General features: G+C 38.0%; 1 protein-coding gene across 7 annotated transcripts in view; it reads left to right on the top strand.

Moving 5' to 3' along the window:
* The window catches only part of PDE4D (phosphodiesterase 4D), a 1027393-nt gene that overhangs the window by 736979 nt on the left and 266161 nt on the right, over positions 1 to 24253 (top strand). The window contains exon 1 of one of the 7 annotated variants that reach the window (XM_035014473.1): positions 256 to 1063. The exons of 5 other annotated variants lie outside the window; for them this stretch is intronic. In XM_035014473.1, coding sequence (XP_034870364.1) covers positions 999 to 1063 — 65 coding nt within the window. In that variant the 5' untranslated portion in view covers positions 256 to 998. Of the gene's footprint in view, positions 1 to 255; positions 1064 to 22021; positions 23833 to 24253 lie in introns of those variants that run through there. One more of the 7 variants, XM_035014475.1, reaches the window with a different exon arrangement.

The following is a 24253-nucleotide window of genomic DNA, read 5'->3' as shown; positions in this document are numbered from 1 at the left end:
AAGAGAAACAAACAAGTCAGTTGCAAAGGGGTGTGTTCCTCATAAAGGTGGTCAGGGAATCTTACCCTGAATAATACAGACACCTCATTTCCCAGAGGAGGAAACAGTTTTATAAGTTTGGAGAGGTCTGTCTGCCTGGCTGGTTTACAGTCCTGGTCCCTGGCGCTGGTCTGTCTGCCCCTTCGCTTTGTAAGTTTCAGCAATTGACGCTGCCTGGCTGGGCGCTGGGGTTTTTTTTTTTTTTTTTTTCCTCTCTCACTTCCCTGCGATGTTTTGAACTGCCTTCCTACAGACGTCATACAGCCCTTGAGGAATAGTTTCTGCCTGGCGAGATTGAATGATAGTTCTCATTCACAAAGGCTTGGAGTCAGATTTTAAGCAGGGGACACAGCGGAAATTGCATTCACAGGTAAAGCACGGAGCCCAGCTGAAGTGTGGAGAGCTCTCTTCTCTCCCTGACTTCTTGGCTCCCCAGAGAAGAGTGTTTTCCTGTGGTCGCCCTGAAATGGAACTTCCCTGACAGCTCTCTGGTGTTCAGTAACTTGCAGTCATTTTCGTTCCCTTTCACTCTACCTGAGTACTTGGAGAGTGTTGGAAATCTTTAAGAGAGATTTGCAGAAAAGACAAGATCAAGAGGCTCTTTCACTGTGTTTCCCTTGTGACCAGATGAAGAATAGATTCAAAATTCAGTTCCTCCCTTGGCAATGCAAAACATAAAAGAAACTGTTCACTTCCAAACAGCCTGGTGCTGGAGTAAATTCAGCATGAAAGAGGAAAAGAGCTCCTGTGTCTTAGAAGCTTCCTTATGTTCCAGACTGGGGGCCTGAGCTGGACTCTGAGAAATTTGGATTTCTTCAAGCAGCCTCCCTTGGAAATGGAATATATTTAAAATCATCTTTGTAGAAAGACAGCTGAAATGTATTAGAATACTTGAAGACATTTTTCTTTTTTTTCTTTTTCTTTTTTCCTTTCTTTTTCTTCTTTTTTTCCCCCCAAAAATGAGCATTATTATGAAGCCAAGATCCCGGTCTACAAGTTCCTTAAGGACTACAGAGGCAGCTTGGTAATGTGCTTTTCTCTCGTGCTTCTCCCCTTTTAAGATTGACGTAACACTTGAGTCTTTAGTAATTGCTGATGAGGTTCAAGAGTTAGGTGTGATGTTAAGTCTTTGGAGGAAAGCACAGGATTGGGAGCACTTTCATTGTCTTTTTTGTGCCCATTTTTGTCTGTTCTAAAAACAGGGGTGCCCACGTTATTTTAACTCCATGTGGACTACAGTGATTCATTTGATGGTAATTTTTAGGAAGGAAAGAAACTTGCATGTATGTTGGGAGTTTAGATGAAAACTTGTCATTTTTCACTGTCTGATTTGGTCTTGTTTTCTCCTGTTTCTTGCCTGCTGCAAGCAGGCGGGTAGTTGGCAGTCTTTGCCATTGTGTTCAGAAGATGTCTTGGATTTTAGCACAGATACAGATATGTTGGAGAAATTAATAATGTTACGTATCTTTAATCATATGACTAACTTGAATTTAACTATGTGGCTAAGTGTATATCAAGTTGCTTATCATTCAGTCATCTTCTATGTTTTATTTTATTAATAATGTTCCCCGGTAATGTTTTTTTGGTAACTTTAGTGTTTTCAATCTAATGAAAAGTATCTGTTTAAAATTATAAAAATTATAAATTCAGCCTACAAACAGGTGTATAGGTAAAGATACATCTTGGGTCTCAACTCATGTTGGAACTTGTGAAAACGTTTGGTTGGGGATAGGATAGAAGTAGGCAGGCAAAATCTATTATGTATTATTATACGAGTAGTCAAACACACATGCAAATGCTCATGATAATTGTGTAAGGAATTCAGCCCACATTTATGTGGTTGGGTTATCATTTGCTGTTATTGTACTAGTGTTTCATAGGGACCTAGAATCAAGAACTGTCCCTTCAGTAGTATTTCTGTGTTTTAAAAACTATAGATGCAGGTTTTCTCTTATATTACTTGTGATTCCTCATAAAAGAATATATGCAAAAAATTGTTTTAAAGAATATATGCAATAAGTTCCTCCTTGAGCTTATTTAAAGAAAAGCTCGCATCTGCAAATTAATTTGTACAGCTCTTTTATGCCAAATAATGAATACTGGGAAATACTTATAATCCTTTTATTAATTACCATAACTAATATAAATCACTGACCAAAATAAATGGGTAATCAGAATTTATTCAATACGTGCATTTTATTCATCTGTGATTTCTCTCCTGCCTATGTGAAAAACTAATCTGATACTTGAATAAATAGTACTTAGCCAACCTATTTCCCTTTCTGCCTAAACTTCCAGGAGACTTATTTTTAAATTCCAGGTTCAATGGGTAATGATTGGTTCATTTCAGGTGTCTAGTAACATTGACATCCTTTACTCCTCTGAGGTTGACAGTTTATTTTTATCCACAACTATTCTGTTATTCTAAACTCTATAAGTTATTTTCTGTAAACAAATGAGACAGTTGAAAATATATTTTAAAAAATACTAACTTGTGAATGTGTATATTGTTCCATTTAAGTTTAGATATTTTGCAGTGTTGGGGTCAGAATGGTTTTCATGTAAGAAATAGATGTCTCTTTAAGCTAAATGATTCCTAGATTTAACAGCATACTAGGGTAATACCTCTCCAGTTATTAATCTTATATCTGACTTACTAACAACATAACTGCTTGAGTACATCACTGCTGCCTCTAAATCATTTGGCCTGAGGTTGTAAGTGCTATAATTATAGTTTTAACATTTTATTACCCCTTTTATCAATTCAAATACTATGCATACTTATAGTTATATATAGTGAAATCTCCATAGATTATAGATTAGGTATTATTAGAGGAAATATATATGTGTATATAGATGCATACATGCCTATATATATTTACTTAATTAAAAAAAAAAAATAGCTTTTTTCTCCCTGTGCCTCTGCACCTACAGGCCCCAGAGAGCTCTGTGGGACAATGTCTTCTCCTTACCAGCTTTTCTGTTCTAACTTCTCTATCACACCATCCCCCACCCTACACCTCCTTTCCTTTTCAAATGCCAAAGACTACTTCATCCTCTTAACAGTTGACTTACCCACAAGAGAGACCCCCTGATTTACCATTAATCCCTATTTCAGATTATTTTATTTCGTTCTGGACATCTGAGTACTTTGTTCTTGGGGACCCATCTTTTGGCTTTACCATCTTCATTTTGCTTTTCTAAATCTATTTTCTGTTCCATTGGCCTGCTTTCTCCAAAACTGTCTACTTTCCTCTCAGACACCTCCAAGCTAAATGCTACCTTTGGAAGTTTTCTAACTGCCTTCTACAAGAATCCAACGTTTCAGATTACCTTTCCTTTATTTTTTCCTATCTGTTTCTCCCCAGCCAGTACCAGAAAATCCATACCAACTTGTTGTTTACAGCCCTGATTAAATCCCTGTGAGATACAGTCACATTTTTAAAAGGGATTTCATACAAACTCCTAATGATGCATATACCTTTCCTTTTAATCCACAGACTTAGAAGAAAAGCCTTATAGTTAAAATTTTATGAATTTTGAAAAAGTAAAATAAAATCAATCTTGAAATTTGTTTCCTTGTAGTTATAGGTATCAGAAATTTAGAATATTATATAATAAGAATAAATACTAGGTTATTTCTATTTATTTAACTGGTATTTATTGAGTACATCGTATGTGCCAGGTTTTAGTAGAATATGATTATGGCATTTGTCCTTTAGCTTTCCTTTAAAAGTATGCATGCATGAAATTGAGAAAAACTTAATATATGTATTTTTTTATGCTCATAAAGTTAATAAAATTAGCAAGCTCATTGGTTGGGGCATTGTTTGCCTTTCTGGTCATTTCATTAACAATAGTCTACCTTTATTTTTATTTTTTTTTAAAGATTTTATTTATTTGACAGAGAGAGACACAGTGAGAAAGGGAACACAAGCAGGGGGAGTGGGAGAGGGAGAAGCAGGCTTCCCACGGAGCAGGGAGCCTGATGCGGGGCTCGATTCCAGGACCCTGGGATCATGACCTGAGCCGAAGGCAGATGCTTAACGACTGAGCTACCCAGGCACCAACAATAGTCTACCTTTAAATTCTATATGAGAAAGCACTGATGGAGTTACATTTCCATAAATATTTTAATTGTTCATGTCTTAAATTCAATTTTAGTCAGCAATTATATATTATAATAATACTGTAATATTATAGCATTTTGCCATTTACAAACCTATCCCAGAAATACTTTTTGTTAATTAAGACTTATGTAATTTGGTTTAAATAAGAAATGATTAACTTTCCAAATATAAATATAAAGAGAATTTTGGCTTGTAAAACTGGATTTTGTTCTTTTCTGCTATCGGGTGTTCATTATTTGGCATATACTTGTTATATTTAAGATTGTTCATTATGTGTACTGGGGAAAAAAGAGATGCTACTGTCTAAAATATAACTGGAGTTTTTTTATAAAGCAAATTTTGAAACAGGTTATTAAATATGTAAAAGTTATACTTAGGATTGTAGATATATAAAAAGTCTTGAAGGCTCTTCCAAAGCCTTTCAGAGTAGTTGCTTAACTGTGAGGGTAAAAATGACAGGAAGGGAGGTAAGGGAGAATTTCTCTTCTCTTGTCACTGTACTTCGATATTGTATGAATGTTTTCCTCAAGCAGGTATTATACCTTTAAGTTTAAATAGATTCAAAATAGAACTACCATGTGCAGGGGCGCCTGGGTGGCTCAGTCAGTTAAGCGTCTGCCTTCAGCTCAGGTCATGATCTCAGTGTCCTGGGATTGAGCCCCATGTTGGGCTCCCTGCTCAGTGGGGAGTCTGCTTCTCCTTCTCACTCTGTGATCTCTCTCGCTCTCTCTCAAATAAATAAATAAAATCTTAAAAAAAAAAAAAGAACTACCATGTGCAGTAGCAAGCTCATCTTTTTATGTGTAGATGTCTACACATCTGGTAAACAACAATGTGCTCAGTGTCCAAAATATGGGGAATAAGCGTTTCAATACTGAGCAGATTAGATTTTCTGAATAATATTGCTGCTCAGATCAATAAATTACTGCTTTTTTTTTCTGTCGACTCTCTTCTCCTAAGGTAAAAATTCAGGCTGGCTGAGAATTCTTATATTGACCTCAAGATGCCAGTGAAAAGCACTGAGTGGACTAAAACCACCAGTTTTAGAATTGAAAATAAAAAGATGTGATTAATATTTTGGAGGGCAAGTTACTCATAACTGCCAGTATCCCATCCTCAACTGTTTCCATTTTTTTTTTTTTACTTAACTTGCATATTTTAATCAGTGGTTGTAAATACCGTTTCTGTGCTCTGCTTCACTTAACATAGTGGCATTTTTTTACTTTTCTTATAACAATACTTGTAGCTTTCATTTTATTGGGTGTGTTTTGTGAATGAAAACTCTGCGGAGAATTTTATATACAGTATCTTATTTTGTCTTCATAACAACATGGAAAGAGTTGTCGATCTACATTTTGCAGAAGAAGAAATGAGCCTAAAATATGAAATAACTTGGTCAAGGCAATTCAGTTTTCAGGGAAGGCTGGGATCAGAACTCTAGTGGGCCCGCTCCCGAGACTGTTCTTTTTACTTCAGCATGTTGCCTCCCTCTACTGTCTATGCAATTATCGTTTTAATGACTGTAAAAGTGTCCATCTTGTGAATATATCTAAACGCAGGAAAATTTTTGGTTAGATATTGAGGAAATAAATTGGAAGTTGTCTTTTTAGATGTATGATAGCCTGTGAAGTTTAGGGCTGATGATGGGTGTTGAAAACCGCTGTTCGAAAGATGCCTGCAATTATAGCCTCTAGGCTAGATATTCTCTTTTGGTGGCAAATAAGTTCCCTATTATAGAGAAATAAAGAGCAAAAATTCAATGCCTCCCAGTTTTGAATAGATGATCTTTCTTTGTTCTCTGAAAGCTCTGTAAGGCTTCAGTTTAGAAATAAATACTATATTTCAGACTTTGTATGAAGTTTTTTACTGTTTTAAGTCAGCTTTGAAAAAGGTACAGAATCTTCTTTCCTATACCTTTTATCTTAGAAGCATTTATGAAGGGGAAAACAAATGGAATTTGCATACTTTCTCCCTGTGCAGAATACTCTGTGACATGACTTAGGTTGGCTCAGAGTTTTGACCATATGATAAACTTTTCTGATCCTCTTGCTTAAGCTTGTATCACCTCTGTTATATAATAGAATTAAAGATACACAGCTTTTAAGAGAAGTGATTAAGATCCCTTGAGTATCATTTATTTTTTATTTATTTTTAAAGATTTTATTTATTTATTTGACAGAGAGAGACACAGGGAGATAGGGAACACAAGCAGGGGGAGTGGGGCAGGGAGAAGCAGGCTTTCCCCAGAGCAGGGAGCCCGATGCGGGGCTCGATCCCAGGACCCTGGGATCATGACCTGAGCCAAAGGCAGACACTTAACGACCGAGCCACCCAGGTGCCCCCCTTGAGTATCATTTAAAACATAACTAGGGAAGCACAGATTACAGATATGTATAATCTTTAAAGTCGTAAATTATGAGATTCCCTGAAAAAGCCCTTTGTCCTTTGTCCACCCTACTTCCAACTTGCTGTGTCCCTGGAGAAGCCACCTAGTCCCTTGATAGCCACGTTCACTCACTGTAAAATAAAGGGATGAGCTAGATCCATGAATTTCAAATATGCTTTTTTCAATGGAACACTTTTTATAAATGAAATGCTAATGTAAATAAAGTGAGTATATGTGGAAGATTTAAAATTATATGTATGTTTGATACATAGAGGTAAAATTGTTAAAACATACATATTTATGAAATACATAGGTGAGAATACATAAACATATATATAACAAAATCACCACTGAATTTGCACCTTTCTCCCCATCCCAAATCCAATCCCTGTCCTCGCAATACCTCTAGGGAGCCCTAGGGTTCCAAGGAATACTGTTTGAAAGCTAATAAACTACTAAGATCCTTTTTAGTGTTACTTTCTGTAGTGTTACCCTTCCACTGAAGAGCCATTCGTGTTTTCTGTACCCCAGCATGGACTAGGATAAACTTGCTGGTAGTAAAACTTTCTGGGAAGTTCAAATAACAACAGTTCACATATTTCTACCTCAGAAGACTGTAAAGTTATGGGACGATTCTCATTTCGGAGAAATCACAGAAGAGTTGTTTAGACTTGTTTCAGATGGGAAAATCATCACTGATTAAATATATGCTATAGCTGGAATGTCAGGAATTCAGCATGGTGGTTGGTAAGGAAATGCTGAATCGGTAGCGAATGCTTCTGAAGAAAGGTGTTTTAGTTTGGGCATTTCATAATGGGATTCTCAACCCACTTTTTCTGTCATGTCACTGGTGAATAAAGTTCATAGGTAATGTTGCCCCATGCGACACTCTCTTCAGGGACATTGCACTCTGTAGGCTCCACATTAATCGAACTAGTTGTGGTTATCTGTGCAGTTCCCACTTTTTCCTCTCTCTGGCCCTCCTCTTTTCCTCCCTGTTGAGCTGGAGCATGCCATGGTTTTGTCCCCACCAGTGAAATTTGCCTTTTAGGAGAGGTAAAGTTTTGCTCACTTGTTAATCCCTTTGTCAGTCATTCTAATCATATAGTAAATTTTATTAAATCAGAAGAAATGAGGACATGAATGTAATCATTCATAATCAACCACCAGAGGAGTGGTTAGTTGTGTGTCCACCCAACTGTCATTAGCCAGATGAGAAAGGTAGATTCTAAGATGAAGCTGAAAGGAAGAATGTTAATGAGGTCTTCAAGGAGATGTTTCTTAGGAAAAGATAACACTTATAGTATAAGTGTTCTGAATAATACTAGTATTAAACATATAGAATTGTTAAAGCCTGGATGAAGATATCAAGAATGGGACCTGGGGGCTATTAACTAGGTTGGTGAGGAATGTAGTCACAAAGAAAGTATAGTCTTAGTTAAAAGCCAACATAGATTTTCTTAGGAGCCCTCCCAGAGATTATCCAGCTTCTCAAGAGATGAAGCTGAGGTTTAAGATTTATTAGAAAATGGATAGTGGAAGTATGGTATATTCTAGCCAAAAGCACCAAATCTCTCCAGGGATCAGGGCCTACAGAAAGGAGTGGGATATTACAGGGGCAGAAGACAGTGAGCCTGGGTAGGGTACTATTAAGTGTAACCATGTGAACTAATGGGAGGCTGTGCAGATGCCTCTCAAAATGCCTTGCTCCGTGGTCAAGTTTAGCATAAAATAGGAAGTCCTTCAAAAGAATGGAGAATAGGGAGAAGCCAGAACCCACGTATGCAGTCTCTTAGTTCAGTTTCTCTTAACCGGGAAATATCAACTATATGTATTTATTATTCACCCTCAGCCTTTTAAGGAAATTGTCTCTCCTAGGAGCATTCTGGGGGATGGGTGAAGATGTGAATTGGGGAAGCTAAGCTAAACTGTTCTTCAGAATAAAAGTTAGAAAAAAATATAAAGGAAACATTGTGGATAAGAGCTGAGGAAGTGTGGCTAGAGAAGTTGGGAAGATCAGAAAGGAGGCCAGTATGGAAGAACTCCAGCCAGTCTTGCACCAGAGTTCCACCACGCAGAGCCCTACCCCATTTAATCACACTGCCACCTTCCGGGCAAAAGCTGTTATTAATGGATTTGAATGTCGAAGACATTTTATCCCTTCATATCTCAGTCTTAAAGACTTATGCCCGGGGGATGGGGGATGGGTTAGCCTGGTGATGCGTATTAAGAAGGGCACGTTCTGCATGGAGCACTGGGTGTTATACGCAAACAATGAATCACGGAACACTACATCAAAAACTAATGATGTAATGTACGGTGATTAACATAACATAATAATAAAAAAAATAAAATGTTAAAAAAAAAGACTTTATGCCAGAGTCAACTGCAAATCTTCTTATTTTTCTACCACACATGAGGGAGAACAAGAAATTAGAAAAGGAGAGACTAGAATATGTGCACATCGGGACTGCAGCTTCTGGAACTTTCTTACAGCAAACAGCCCTGATGTTTTACAATCCACACAGTTAAGACATTTTATTTATATCTAATTCGAATCTCCCTTGCTTAAAATTTAACCCACTTCTTCCTAGTTATCGGTGGATAGAGGGGTAGTGAATCAAACAATAAGTAGATTCTTCTTTAAGACGTGAAAACTGCTAGTAAGTGGCTGTGGTCTTTTCTCGATTCATACTGCACAGTGTTCATTTTGGATTGTAAAGTAGATGGCGCCAGTGTGACCTGTTAAAAAAATGTTTTGTAAAACATAGTTTCAATATGTAATTGTTTTCAGGCTTCACACACAAGAGTGTTCCCATTGTACCTAATTCTCCTTCTTGTTTGCAATACATCCAAGATGAGAAATTCAACTCCTTTTAATTAACATGCATGAAATACTCATATATATCTGGAAGAGAGCAAATAATACCTCCTAACATCCATGATTTCATTCTATTGCAATGTGGCAACGAATTCTCTTTGTGTCAAGGAATTTGTATGACTGATACTGTTTTAGTTAGGATAAATTACTGCAAAGTGCGTCCACTTTTAAGCAGTGGCATTCGAGATTGCGAGTGGGCATTGCCGTAACGGTCGCTCCGATCCTACAGCTTTGTAGGATAACAGCAGGTAACGGCCTGGTGCCTGGACCACCGGCTAGCTAGGACAGCAGCTCCCAGGCCTCCAGTCATAGTCCGAGGAGTAGCTGTTGTAGTGACGGTCGCTACAATATATTGAGTATCTACTGTTTGTCAGACATTGGACATGGTGCTTTACACAACTTAGCTCCTTTTGTCCTCAAAAGCACCATAGGAGGTACAACTGAAATCACACAGCTTATAAATCACGGAGCTAAAGAAAAAATGTGGTCTCATTCTAAATGCCAGGTTAGTTGTTACCACTGTTGTTGTCCTTGTTTTATTGACTTCTCTCCACTTTCTGAACTGCCTTGGTGACACAGTGTCCTGCCTCGTAGTATTCCAAAATAGTCAGTTGGCTGTGACGCATACCTTTCCTTCCTGCCCTAGCTTGGTCGTTTCTCCTTTTACCCTTGTGCATCTCAAGAACATCTTTATATTTTGTCTGCCTTCTTTCTTGAGATTTGCATACAAGCCTTTAACCATGGGCCATAGACATGTATCAAGAAATAGAAAATGGACTTGGACACAGCTCCCTTCTTTGGAAATCTAGCTAGTTTCTGACACGTTCGGTTTATTGACTCTCTCCCTCAGTCAGACTATAAACTGCACTGCCTTCTTCCTCTCTGGCATTTGATCAGTCCGTAGAACCATAAACCCTTTGAAATGAAAGGGACCACAGAGAGTAACCTATAATCTAATTCTCCCCATCCCTGACCCCATTTTGGAAGCAGAAAAGTTTTGCTAGTCTTTAACTTTTCTAGTCAAACAAGGTCAAGAAAAACTGTTAGAAACAATGTCAGTGCTTATGTGGCAAAGGTTTATATTGGAGAAATATTTTTTTAAAAAACTCAAAAATGAAGTTTGAGGTCAAGTAAAGAGTTAAAACTTAGTCTATCAGGGAAGTGTGTGAAGGCAGTGCTATTATAATTTGTATGGGACTTTAATTCTAAACTGTGTCTGTGAAGTTAACTAATACCATGATAAGCATATCATCACTTCTCACAAACTGGATTGGAGGATTATGCGTAGAGAGGTGTGGAGCTTGAGGCCCCAGCAATCCCCTGAAGGAAACTCAAGACATTGTTTTGACCAAAGTCCTCACCAGACAACTGAACCTGATCATTAAATTTTTTGGAACGCACATAGTTAACTAAGTAGCTAAAATTTATGTCTTGAAATTCTAACTTCACCCCTTTCTGCTCCCCCAATATAGTATTCACGGCAAAAAAAGGGTGGTAATTGTTATTTACTGAATGCTCTGCTGTGCGTTTGACAGGAATGGTCCCATCAGGTCCTCATCATAAATCCTATGAGGTTTCTTTTTTTTTTTTTTTCCTTAAAGATTTTATTTATTTATATGACAGAGAGACACAGCGAGAGAGGGAACACAAGCAGGGGGAGCGGGAGAGGGAGAAGCAGGCTTCCCGCGGAGCAGGGAGCCCGATGGGGGGCTCGATCCCAGGACCCTGGGACCATGACCTGAGCCGAAGGCAGACGCGTAACGACTGAGCCACCCAGGCGCCCCAATCCTATGAGGTTTCTGTTACTCTTTCTCATGTTATAAATGAGAACACTGAGGCCTTGTGAAGTAAACTGACTTACCCAAGGTTGCGTGGAAAATAAGAGAATTTCATGGATTCATGTACCCTGAAAAATTATAAAATATCACCTTTAAGGATGATACATATATTCATATGTCAGTTGTGTTACTAAACCCACTGTCCTTAGCACAGTGGCTGACTTCTGTGAGCACCTAGGAAATGTTAGCTTGTGTGATGCATTTTTCAAGTTTGTGACTTTTCGTGTGACTTTTTAAAAAATCAAGAACTCTGCATATGAAAACTGATTTCATCTGTAAGGGCTCTTTCTCCATAAGGCAGCCTTCTTGGGCACATCTCAGAACTGAGCACTTACACAAAGCTGGGTCTTGTGAATCAATCACACCAGCACTGTGATTCAAAGAAGACTTCCTTCTATTCCAATGGGTTAAAGAAATAAAGGACACCGAGAAGGTGGGAGTATAAGAACTGGTCAGCTGGAAGCTAAAACAGCTCTGATTTTGTCTTTTAAAAATTGGTCAGCATCCTCTAGAGAAGGAGTTCCAGCCGGGTTTGAATCTGAAAGGAAGGGCCGGTGCCTGGGCCTTATCCCTGGGTGCATCTGTGAAGACTTTCTCCCGGGAATCTCCTTACTCGGGGCTGCCTGGTGGTTCAGTCTTACCGTACTCTCACGGCCAAGGCCTTCCCTACCTGTCCGGATCCACTGCTCCTCTCCTATTTTTGGTTGTGTCGCTTCCACATTGTTCAGCCTGAATCTCCTCCTCCTTTGCAGGCCCCAGGTTGGGTAGGAATCCTGTTTAGTTTACCCTTTCCTCCTAGCTCAGCAAAAAAGGGTTTCAGCCTCCTTCTCCGTTTCTAGAAAGACAACAGGTAAAAAATGACATCTGATTAGAAGATCAGTTCCTGGGGCCTTGAGTGTTATTTCAGGATATGGGCTCTGAGGCAGAGGGGCTAGAAATGTGGAGAATGCCGTGGCTTAGTGAGAGCGGCAATTAGCATTCCGTGGTCTCTAGTGTCTACTTATTATTTGTTTTTTAAAGATTTTATTTATTTGACAGAGAGAGACACAGCGAGAGAGGGAACACAAGCAGGGGGAGTGGGAGAGGGAGAAACAGGCAGGAGCCCGACATTGGGCTCTGGGGCTCCATCCCAGGACCCTGGGATCATGACCTGAGCTGAAGGCCGATGCTTAAGGACTGAGCCACCCAGGTGCCCCTACTTATTTTTTCATGAATAGTTACCAATAAGAATGTGTAAATTACTTTGTCATAATTAATCACTGTACCTTAGCTTAAAATGTGTGGTTGAGGGTGAAGTGAACCACCCTGGGGGAAAAAAATTGGCCCACTAAAGATCCTCTGAGTCTCTTGCTTGGAAAAATGAGTCCCAATTGTTTATCTGTGTCTTCTTGTTAAAAGTGAGTCTAACTGTATATGAATCAGTAAGTGTTTCTATGGTAATACGAAACACAAAAGGCAAGCCTGCTTTTAGGAAACATGCCTTTATTAAGATGTAATTGTAATTGGGAAAACCATCTTACATACATAGGCCTGAAATTATACCCTTCCCTAGAAATGCACCTGAAATTCCTCCATAATTGTAAAGCATTTCTCATGTACATAACAAAAGAATTAGTCCCCATTGTTTAAAGCCAAGATGGCTAATCTTTTTCATCTCTGTCAATTAGTAATAGCCACATGCAGTAAAGTACCGGATGCTGCTTTGGGGCTTGGAGACAAAGACTGCTGCCATCAGCTGGTGATATCTGCAGAGAGGAGAGGGGTGTAATGTAGCTGCCTGCCATCTAAGTGGCCCTGGTGACCTCATGATAATGCTTTATGCGTAAACTCCGCCATTAAATTTGCATGCAAGTAAAGCCGTTGTAGCAAAAGGAGGGTTTATATATGCATACAAGTGTGTAATTTTTAGAAATTTTTGACATGTTTTTAGTAATTTGTTACCTATGAAGAACGCACTATATGTGAATACTGTAAAGCATAAGAACTCTTTTTGGATATTGTAACCCCCCTGCCTCCAAAAAAAGGTGATTTTAATTATCAGTGGCCACCCCTGTCATCACTGCCTAGATTAAAAATACTCCTACCAGCAGTCTTGAAGCTGCCTTTGTGCCACTCTCAGCCATGCCCACCCCCTACAAATGTACCAACTGTCCTGATTTCAAAGATCACACATTATTATTTTCTGCTTTTGAATTTTATCTAAAAGTAATAATGCAGTGCATACTGTTTTGTGTCTGTCTGGTTTTTTTTCCTGCCAAATGATGTTTGAGATTTATCCCATGTTGATGTATGTGTAGTTCATAAATTCTCACAAACTTTGATTGGAAATATAAATTCAGGGTGAAAAGTAGATGCGCTAATTGTTATTTATTTATTTATTTTGACAGAGAGCGTGCAAGCAGGGGGTGGGGAGAGCAGAGGAAGAGGGAGAGAATCTCAAGCAGACTCCACGCTGAGTACAGAGCACCATGGGGGGCGGGGGGCTTAATCGCATGACCCTGAGATCATGACCTGAGCTGAAATCAGGAGTCGGACGCTTAACCAACTGAGCCACTCAGGGCCCTGATGTGCTAATTGTTTAAATCATAATTTGGTATATAGGACTATATGAGCACTAAAGCTGTTGTCAGTTTATAGTAATTGTTTGAATACAATTTCATGGCCAAACTCCATTGCTTAGATTTGCCCCCAGTGGGACATTTCTTGTGGGAAGCCTTCCTAGACCTCCGCGTTCAGAATTAAAACTGCCTTCTCCGTGTGCTCATGAAACCTGGTCCATTTCTGTATGAGAGCCTTGCCGCAGTTGTCTACCGTGTGGCTGCCTCTCTGCTTGGACATGAGCGTGTTGTGGGAACCTGGGCTTGTTCCTTGTAGCTCTGTGCTCAGCACGGTGCCTCTGCCTCCCTGGGCATTCAAGATCGGCCTGTTGCATGTGGGGACAAGAGCAATGAGTTCTGTATTACAAAGGAAATGTTACAGTCTGTTTCCATTTTAATTTTTTTTAAATAGACGCCATTCTGCTAGCAATTGTACAGAGTGAGTTGTGAGACAGTTTACTCTCTGTGCAAGCAGTTGTAAAGTATCTGAAAAGACTTTTGCTGTCCCATGGCTTTCCCCCATAGTTTACCATCCCCACTAGTAATTCCGGTCTCAATGCTTCTCTCCATTCCCTCACACGTCTCTCACTTTAGATTCTGCACTCTCCAGTTTCCCTCATCATTTTCTCCTTGCCTGAGTGACTCCTCTCAGCACCATCAACTAGTAAGGAACAGTGCAAACAGAAAATGCTAATATGTATTGCCACGTTAATCACCCAGGGAACATGGCTGATGTCTGCCCTGTCCGTGGGGTGGTTCTCATGGGCCTCTGAGGGACCAGCTGGAGGTAAGTGCTAAGAACCACCCCCACCAGGCTCACTTCAGCCTCACTGGGAACATTTTGAAGCTCATCACAGCTGTCACCACTGGCAGATTCCACAGCCCAGATGCTGAGTCAAAGGGTCAGGCTTGTCCTAGAGCCCTAACAAATGGAGTTGACCACTGACCTCCAGAGTCAGGGTTAGCATTCCTACTTGTACTGTGAACTTTTCCCATTATTAAGTTAGCCTTTAGCTTTACCACACTTCTAGACTTAAATATTTGGAATGCTAAGAAATTAAGGCCTAATCCTTAATGAGAGAGGAAGTGATTTGCTTTTATTGTTGTACAAAAAAATTTTCTAGCCATGGGACCATTTGATTCTGCAGCCTAAAATGTACAGTCCTTAAAGGAGAGTTTTATCTCTGGAGCTTTTCTATTAGTTGTAAAAGTAAAGGAGCATTTTTCATTGCTTCATTTAACAATGTTTATTAACATGGTTTTGCTCCAGGCATCCTGCTGGCTGTTAGAGAGACATTGATAAAATATCTAGCCCTCACCTTCATAAAATTTCCAGTCTAGTGACTCTCTAAAATACTCCTGCCAGGCAGAGGACTTTTAGTTTTACTTACTACTACATCTCTGGCATACTTTTCAGTTTCATTAGAAGGGAGAACATTTAGGGTTTAAAAGTGTTTCACTTGCTTTCCGAAATCCAGTGGGGAACAGAATAATTTAAGAATTATTCTCACTGCTTGAATTTGTGTGTGGGGGGGCGGGTAATAGGAAATAAATCTGGAATATTTGATTTTTTAGGCCAAAATATTTTCCCTGGGCTAGAGGGATATTTTCATTCCAAATACATTGTTTATTTAGTCACCTCCTAACAAGGCTGTGCTAGCCAAATTAAATACTTAAATTTATTTTATTTAAATAAACCTTAAAACCAACAAATTCCTTTTTTATTTAGATGAATTTAGCCTTTAATTTTTCAACTTAAAATATATAAACTAGGAAATTTTAATGTATATATAGGAAGGGAACATGAGAAGGGAACATCAGGAAAAACAGCTAGAAAGAAGTGACTTTTAAAAATGACTCATAAAATTAATATTTGACATAATTTAACTTACTGTCAAATGTTTGTTTTTACAGATAATCTCCAGGAGACTTTTATTTTTATAGATCTTAGTTAAATGTTGTAAAATCTTTGAGGACCTTGTTTCACTAATAAGGGAAATAAATTTTCCTTTCCACAAATAACCGCTACTAGCCGGTTTGCCTGCTCTCTAAATAAACTCATTTTACTATTGCCACGGTTGAGTTATAGTTATATTCCCAGTTATATTCCTTTATAACGTCATGCATAATCCATGGCTTTAACTGAATTAATCTAAGTAAGGGCATTTCATCCAACAGGGATCTAATAGGAGCTTTTGAGAGAATTGTCAAACACAGATTCCATGTTGAAAATCAGGAGAAAATGTCATTCATGTCCCACTGCAGTTCACTGTAAAGGATTTGCCCTTAAGGATTACGACTGCCATATAAGGGAACAATGGAAACCTGTTTGCCAACAGAATGTCAAATTATTATCGGGCTTTCACAATGAGCCACATTATTCCATGATTCTCAGTCACACATCTAGACTACTGGCATTTCCGTGTCGTTATAACAGCTCTGACTTCAGAACCCACCCCATTTAGTATACCCTGTCTCTTCAGTACCTATTGTGGGCAATGTCATAAACAACTTTTATGAACTTTAGCCAGTAGTCAGAAAAACTGTGTAATTTTGTTCATGAACTTTGTTTATAAGACTTCAGCAAATTTTAAAGTAATTTCACACTTGAATCTCCCCTTTCTCCAAACTTTATACCCTTAGTCATCGCTTCTTACGTAACTAACTTTTGAAGGTTTTTTGGTTTTTTGTTTTTTCCACTTCTGGTTTCGTCCTTTTGGTGAACTTACGTTCTTTATAAAGTGCTGGTAATTTCATGTATAATTCTTTTAAAACCCACACATGTGTAATTTTCTAGTCAAAAATTCCTGAATTTCCAACACACAGAGAAGTTTTAGATAATTTACTACAATAAACTGGATAATTTGCTCAAAGCACCAAACAAACACATTTGCTTCCATAATTCATGCCATTTGTGTGTTAATGAATGGCTACATAAGAGATGTAGAAAGAATACAGAATACAGACCTACACTTGCAATCTTGGGCTTCCCAAAATATTTTAAAGGATCAAATTCTCTTGGCGCCAGTCACTCTAGGCATTTCGTGTTCACCCAGTTGCTTCCTAAATATTGCGTAGGTGTAACCTACCCTGTAAATTTCAACTCATATAAAGAAGCTCTGGTCTTCAAGGTAAGATTTAATTGAATACCAAATGAATACCTTAGTGTCTTCTCAGATATTTCTGAATAAAAATTTGCTTTAAAATCTTTCTTGACTTTCCAAATTTATTAGTGCCCAGATTTAGAATGTGAATCTACTTGAAGAGAAAAAAAGAAAAAATACTCTCAGGACAGTCTTTTTTAGATGGGTGATAATCTGTTCGCACTAAGATCGAGTAGATTCAGGTAGTCAGATAGAAGAAAAAGTAGCATCTTGGGTATCAACTCATGTTGGAACTTGTGAAAACGTTTGGTGGGAAAGGAAGTTAAATCCATGAAAACTTCTATAGATTTTGGTCTCAATCCTAGCAATTTCTGATTTCTTTATAACATCCTGAGTAAATTAATTCCTACCACTGGAGAGAAGGAAATATCCCTTGTAAAGTGAGTTCTGACTATGGGGAGTAATACTGAGGAAACAAGGGCTGGTTCCTCAGAATCATTCTGGTGACTTCAAAGAGATTTGGGGAAGGACTCTGAGTAGGTCTGAGTTGATTTTACTGACAGGTGAAGGGGGAAATGATGCTGCATATAAAGATATTTAATCAGGAATCTTTAAGAGAGAGTGAGTTCTTTTTTTCTCAGTTATCTAAGAAACCTGCTAACCCTTTTGCAGGCAGAAATAAAAAGCACTTAGAAAGTTTGGTGTCACCTGTTTAAGCTTCCTGCCCCGGGGCTAGGCCAGATGGCCATGTTCTCTGTGGCTGTGTAGATACTCCTTTTGTTCCATGTACAAGTTAAGGGGTAGTTTTAATCTTTGGTATCATTTTGACACCAGACTTTATCTGCTTGACTGCATTCAAAACATCTCTATCTCTTTAGGCCCTGGGAAAACAGCGTATGAGATCCTCGAGTTGAGTTCATGAAATTCAAGGGCAGTTTGGAATTGTGGACATAGGTACCGAAGAGATGGGGCGGCTCTTGAAACCAGTGAAGTTCAAAACTAGGGTCTTCCACTTACAAACTGGGTGATTTTGGACAAGGGGAAAAACGACCCATGAGGTTCTCATGAAGGTTCAATGGAAGAATAGGTGGAGAGTGCTCACCTGGCACAATGCCGGGCACACAGCAAACCACATAAATATTCTCCAGTTTATTATTATCAGAAGGGAGAAAACTCCCATTAACATTTTCTTGTTTATGCTCTCATAACATCAAGTTGTTAGTTTTGACACAAGTCACGCTTTGATACAGTTACTATTTAAGGATATAAGGATTTTAGCCCTTTCCAAAAGGATATATGATGTGACATATATGTGATTTTCACATAAGATCTTTCTCAAGTGAAATGATAATGGAAATTTTACTGAGAAAATGTCATGACAGCTGTAGGTAAAACCTGGTTATCATTTAATTTGAAGATTAATATGTGTAAATCTTGACTTAATCTAAACTTATTGTTCTGTTAAATAAATTTACATGAATATGGAAGGAATTAACTTTACTTCTAGCTAAATCTAGACTGGAAACTTCTTTGAGATAGCCTTCTTAAAAATATATATTATTTTCTAAGTACTGTATTATTTAGGAATATGTTACTTTATGTTTCATTCTTTAATATACATGAATGATTCCTATCTATTTCACTAGTAGCCTACAACAATGCCACAAGAAGATAAAGATATGAATAGTTTTCTTTTTTAAAGTTCAACAAGACTTTTTACTTAGGATAATTTTCTACAGTTTTGTATTGGGTAGTTTCTGTATATTTCTCTTAAGAACAAATATATATTTAGTCCCTTTTATGTGTGAGGCACTGGAGATATCATAGTGCCTCCCTCCCTTCATGGAGCTTACTGAGCAAAAATGATTAAATAAAATGATTTCCAATATTGTTAAATGCAGTGAAGATAATACACAAAGGACTGCATTAATGAGGTGTGTGTGTGTGTGTGTGTGCGCATGCATGTTTTGGAGATGTACTTTTTTTTTTTTTTTTTTTTTAAGATTTTATTTATTTATTTGAGACAGAGAGAATGAGAGAGACAGAGAGCACATGAGAGGGGGAAGGGTCAGAGGGAGAAGCAGGCTCCCTGCCGAGCAGGGAGCCCGATGCGGGACTCGATCCTGGGACTCCAGGATCATGACCTGAGCCAAAGGCAGTCGCTTAACCAACTGAGCCACCCAGGCGCCCCTGGAGATGTACTTTTGTTAAGGTAGTCAGGAAAGCTGAGAACTAAAGTAACAGTTGAGCAAAAATTGGGTAGAAGAGGATTACAGTACAAAGCCCTTGAATATCTATCTAGTAGGTATGAGGAACAGAAAGAAAGCCATCTTTTGCAATCATTTAAAAAAGAAAAGAAATGAGAGAATGCTCTCTAAAAACCTTGCGTTTATATGGTCCTCACATTCACATTTGCAGGGAAAAGTTGAAAATCCCAAAATGATGGGTTCCCCACTGTCAATCCTCAGTGTCCATCTTTGTCTGGGTTGTTTTTGTCTGTATCTGACCTTGACCTCTGGTGCTAGAATGTGTTCCTGCAAGCCCGAGTGGGCCAACGTCAGAGAAAGTGAACTTGATTTAGGGATAGAAAGAAAGCCTCCTAGAGTAAAAGTGCCCTCAGGATGCTTTGTTGTTGCAAATCTCTTCTCTTTATGCAAAATTTAAGAGCCTCCTGGGATTTGACTTGCTAGATTCGAAGTGCATTTTTACTAGGCTTAAGATCTCCGCTTTCCAGTGCCTCTCCCAGCCAAGGAAAAGAAAGAACTTCCCGAAATCGCTAAGAACTACTTAGTCCTGTGATTACTCTTAAAAAGCAACAGGAACATCTGTGGCTTTTCATGGTAAATTTTCTTTAACTTTAGGTAGCAAGTTGCCCATGAGGCAACCCATATTGAACTGTCTCTTGCTATGAGTACATGGGTTTCAGTGTCCTAATGCCGCTAGGGGCTAAATTTAGTTAAGATTTGAGTTTTCAATATGTAACTGGTTAGTAGATATATGTGTGTAAAAACAATAGTTGTCCAAACTGGCTGGAATAATCTTCCCAAAGCATATAATGTTGGCCTTCAGCTGATTATAGGGTGTGCCCACTGTGAAAAGATGAATGGTGCAAAAGACAGAAGTTCTGATGGGCAAGAATGCTCTCGGCATATGTAGTGTTCTTTTCCCTGGCCACCCTTAAGTAGTTCATGAATGAGTTCTGTTAGCTTCAAACAGCAAATACACTATTGGCCTGTATTAACCAAAACCCATCACTAATTATCACCACAGCCATCATTCTCTGCTCATCCTCCAAGAACTCAAGTACTTTCTGCATCATAAAACAACGTAATAATGGTAAAAGGAACAATAACAACCAAAAATAAGTAAATTAAGGTTTTAGTGTGAAATAGATTGCATTCTAATTCTTTTGGCATCCTAACGTTCACTATAGATAGATAGAAAGTTGGGTAGATAGATACAGAAAGATACATATGCACATATACATATACACTACATGTGTATGTGTATACATATATGTATATATATTCTGTCAACCTTAGCATTTTGTTAGTTAAATCCTAACATTCTTTGACCACAGTGAATAACAGAGTTTATTCTGCCCAGATATGTCTATTTAAGCAGAGATTATAATGCAGCTAAATAGAACCATTCAGAAACAACTTCAAAATGAGCCAGAGACAGTGGAAGGAAGAAAAGAGATGAATGCATCCAGACATAGCCCTGTATTCCATGAACACTCAGTAATATCACTTTGTACCATCAAAATTTCACACATTTAAATTTTATCAAGTTTACTGTTGCCTAGATGCTTTCCATTTCTTTTGATGACAGTTTTGCCTTCTTGAATGCTAAGTAGTCTAATTGGGACTTACAGTTGATTGAAACTGAGATTTTCTTCATCCTTTTGTTCTGAGCCTCCTACTCTGAGGCTGAAAGGTCACTTTAAATGTGCACATTATTTGGGAAACCACATAATGAATTCAAATAAATTCATGCCTATTAAAAGGAGGCTTCTTTTTTATTGTTATGTTAATCACCATACATTACATCATTAGTTTTTGATGTAGTGTTCCATGATTCATTGTTTGTGCATAACACCCAGTGCTCCATGCAGAACGTGCCCTCTTTAATACTCATCACCAGGCTAACCCATCCCCCCGCCCCCCTCCCCTCTAGAACCCTCAGTTTGTTTTTCAGAGTCCATTGTCTCTCATGGTTCGTCTCCCCCTTAAAAGGAGGCTCCTCTGTCTCAAGTTCCAGAGCTTATGTTGAATAAACCATTGAGTTTTGACCGAATTTTTTTTATAAGGAGCTTATTGTGCTATTTCTTTAATGCACTCACAACAGAAAATGAGAACATCCTAAATTTTCATTTAATCTTTTTCAGAAAAATGCATTTTGCTCGATAATTGTAATTAAACTCTGTTGGAGTTTAACAGCTGCTACAGCTGTAACACATTTAAGGGGTATTTTTTGGTTGCATTACTTTAAGGATTTCTTAGATGGTCTATCATTAATCTAGCAATTTTACTTTTTAATATTTACCTGTATGCCTGTGTATAGTTGAAAAAATATATGCACAAAGATATGCTACAGCAGTTTTTGTAATAGAAGTCTAGAAACAGCCTAAATGTCAGATGGGGTTGATCGAACAGTTTATGGGAAGTGATAATGGAATATTGTGTAGCTCTGAGGATGATCTCTTATGTTCTGGTACAGAGCTCTCTCCAGGTGACGTTTACTACTATTGTTATAATTTGAAAAGATTATACTCATACTCACAGGTATCCATTTTCATTAGTTTTGTGTATCTCTCAGAGTTTATGTAAATGCAGACAATGAGAATATGAATTCTATTCATTCCTCCTTTTTTACACAAAAAGAACACTTTACACTTAGTTCTGCAGCTTGCGTTTTTCACTTGACAACATGCTAGTACATGAAGAGCCTTCCTGCTCTTCCTTGAAGGAGCTTTATTGAGATGTAATTCACATACCATCCTATTCATCTATTGAGAGTGTATGATTCATTGATTTTTAGTATATTCACACAGTTGTGCAACCATCATCACTGTTTTAGAACATTGTGTCGCCCTCAAAGAAACCCAGTATAATCTAACTGTCCCCCTCCATTTCCCCTTCATGGTCTCCACTCTCAGCCCTATGCAACTACTAATATGTTTTTTATTTCTCTAGTTGTGTCTGTTCAGAACGCTTTATGTAAATAGGATCAAATAATATGTAATCTTCCATGACTGGCTTCTTTCCCTCAGATTAATGTTTTCAGGGTTCCTCTGTGTTGTAGCAGTCAACAGTATTTCACTCCTTTTTATGAACAAACAGCATTTATTGTATTGCTATACAACATTTTATTTATTCATTAATTAGTTATTAGACATTTGGGTTATGATCAGCTTTGGGCTAGTATGAACTGTGCTACTGTGAATATTTATGTAAAAGTTTTTTGTGTGGCCATACGCTCTTACTTCTCTTGGGTATATACCCAGTAGTTGTACTGCTGGATCAAATGGTACCTCTGTGTTTAACGTGCTGTTTTCCCAAGTGGCTGTATTCTCACTCTTGTTTTACTGCAGAATATTATTCCATGGAATAACTGCATCGTGACTAATTTAGTTTGAGTATATTTTTAAATGAAAAAGTTATGGCTCCACATTTCCATTGATGTAAGTATGCAAAGACTGGCAGCACACGTGAAGAGGTTTTTACCTGCAAGTGTTTTACTGCATGTGCTCTCAAGACAATGGTAATAGTTGCTAACTTTGGAGAAAAGGTGGCCACAGGCTTGGGAATCTGAGGTGGAAAAGGGTTGAATACTCACTATTTTGAATTTAGAAGATTTTTGCTAGTGCACTGATCAGTTTTTCTATTAAAAATATGAATCCTTAGTGTAAAAAAGTAGATTTTTTTTTTTTTTTTTGGTACTCTTGTGACAAATGGTTGACAAGGCAGGAGCTCCCTGACCTGTGCTTTGTATCAGTCATCCTGCACTGTGAGGCTACACAACCTGTCTTCTTGCTTACTGCCTAGTTTGATGTCATTTTAATTGTTAGGGCAAAAATTTAATGTCTGCTTTTCTATCTTTAAGAGCCATGATATCATTTCAAAGAAAGACATTGGGAGTTTTTACTCTAATACAGTGTTTCCCAACTGTCTTATAAAACGTAGCCACATAAAAGGCAAAAAAAAAAGTCTGGGGTGAACATCTGTGTGAACCATGGGATTGAGAAATAAGAGAAGGATGGGCAAATGGAGCATGGAAGATGCTCTGTTCATGAGTGGGACTGGTTGGTCTGGAGTCTTTCACAGTTCCCTATATAGTCTGTCTAAGTCTTATGTGACTGAAAGAGGGAACACCTCTTATCTCTGCATCCGTCACCTAGCTCTAAAATGGCCTTGTGTTGCTTTCATCTATGCTCGAAATCAGCTGTTGTAGTATGAGCTTTTCTCTTTTTTAAGACAAAACCTATAGTGATGATATCTTAAACACGAGTAGATTCTGACTTCTGCCTTTGGTTAAATTAGCTTGCCTTATTATGTGAGAGAAAAGTGCTCACATTAATTTGCTTGTTGATTTATCCATCTTTGCAGTCACTCATTTATTCACTGAGCATGTATTCTTTCAACGCCGCTATGACACCACTCCTTAGTGAGTGATGGTTCCTTCTCTGGTACCTTGGATGGCATGATTTCCAGCTGGACGAAGAATAATTTAGCATCCCTTAATGGTCAAAATCCTTAAAGGGTTTTGTTTTGTTTTTTAAGATACATAAGCCAAACCTGATGTTGAAAATTACATGACTTTGGCTCACTTCGTTCTTCTATAAAATGAAAAAGGTAATGTCAGCAATCAATATGAATTAGCTTAAAAATACATCAAGATATAGAGAAAAGATTCTATAAGAATTAAATCTTAAAGAAGGATGTATAATAATTTGGTTTTGTCAGAAATTTATAAAACGGACATTCCTTCAAGCTAAACAGTTTTTTTCAGAGGAATAAAACCATGAGTTTATTTTTCTGCAATAATTATTTACATCCTGCTGTAGAATGAGGAATATGCTATGTGTGGTAACTGTGTTTGGGAATGGAGAGGGGGTTAGTGAGGGAATTAAGAAAGATGCTACCAGAACAAGTACTACATCCAGTTAACCTGCCTCTTAACATCTGTTCCTGAAGAATTCGTTTATAAAGAGGATCATAACTAAAGAGAAGTTCTTATTACATTTCATTTTATTTAAATATGGAGATATTTTAC

Source organism: Mirounga leonina, unplaced genomic scaffold (genome assembly GCF_011800145.1).
Source record: "Mirounga leonina isolate KUSES-001 unplaced genomic scaffold, KU_Mleo_1.0 Mir_168, whole genome shotgun sequence".
NCBI lineage: Eukaryota > Metazoa > Chordata > Mammalia > Carnivora > Phocidae > Mirounga > Mirounga leonina.
This window is presented reverse-complemented; position numbering and strand designations above follow the sequence as displayed.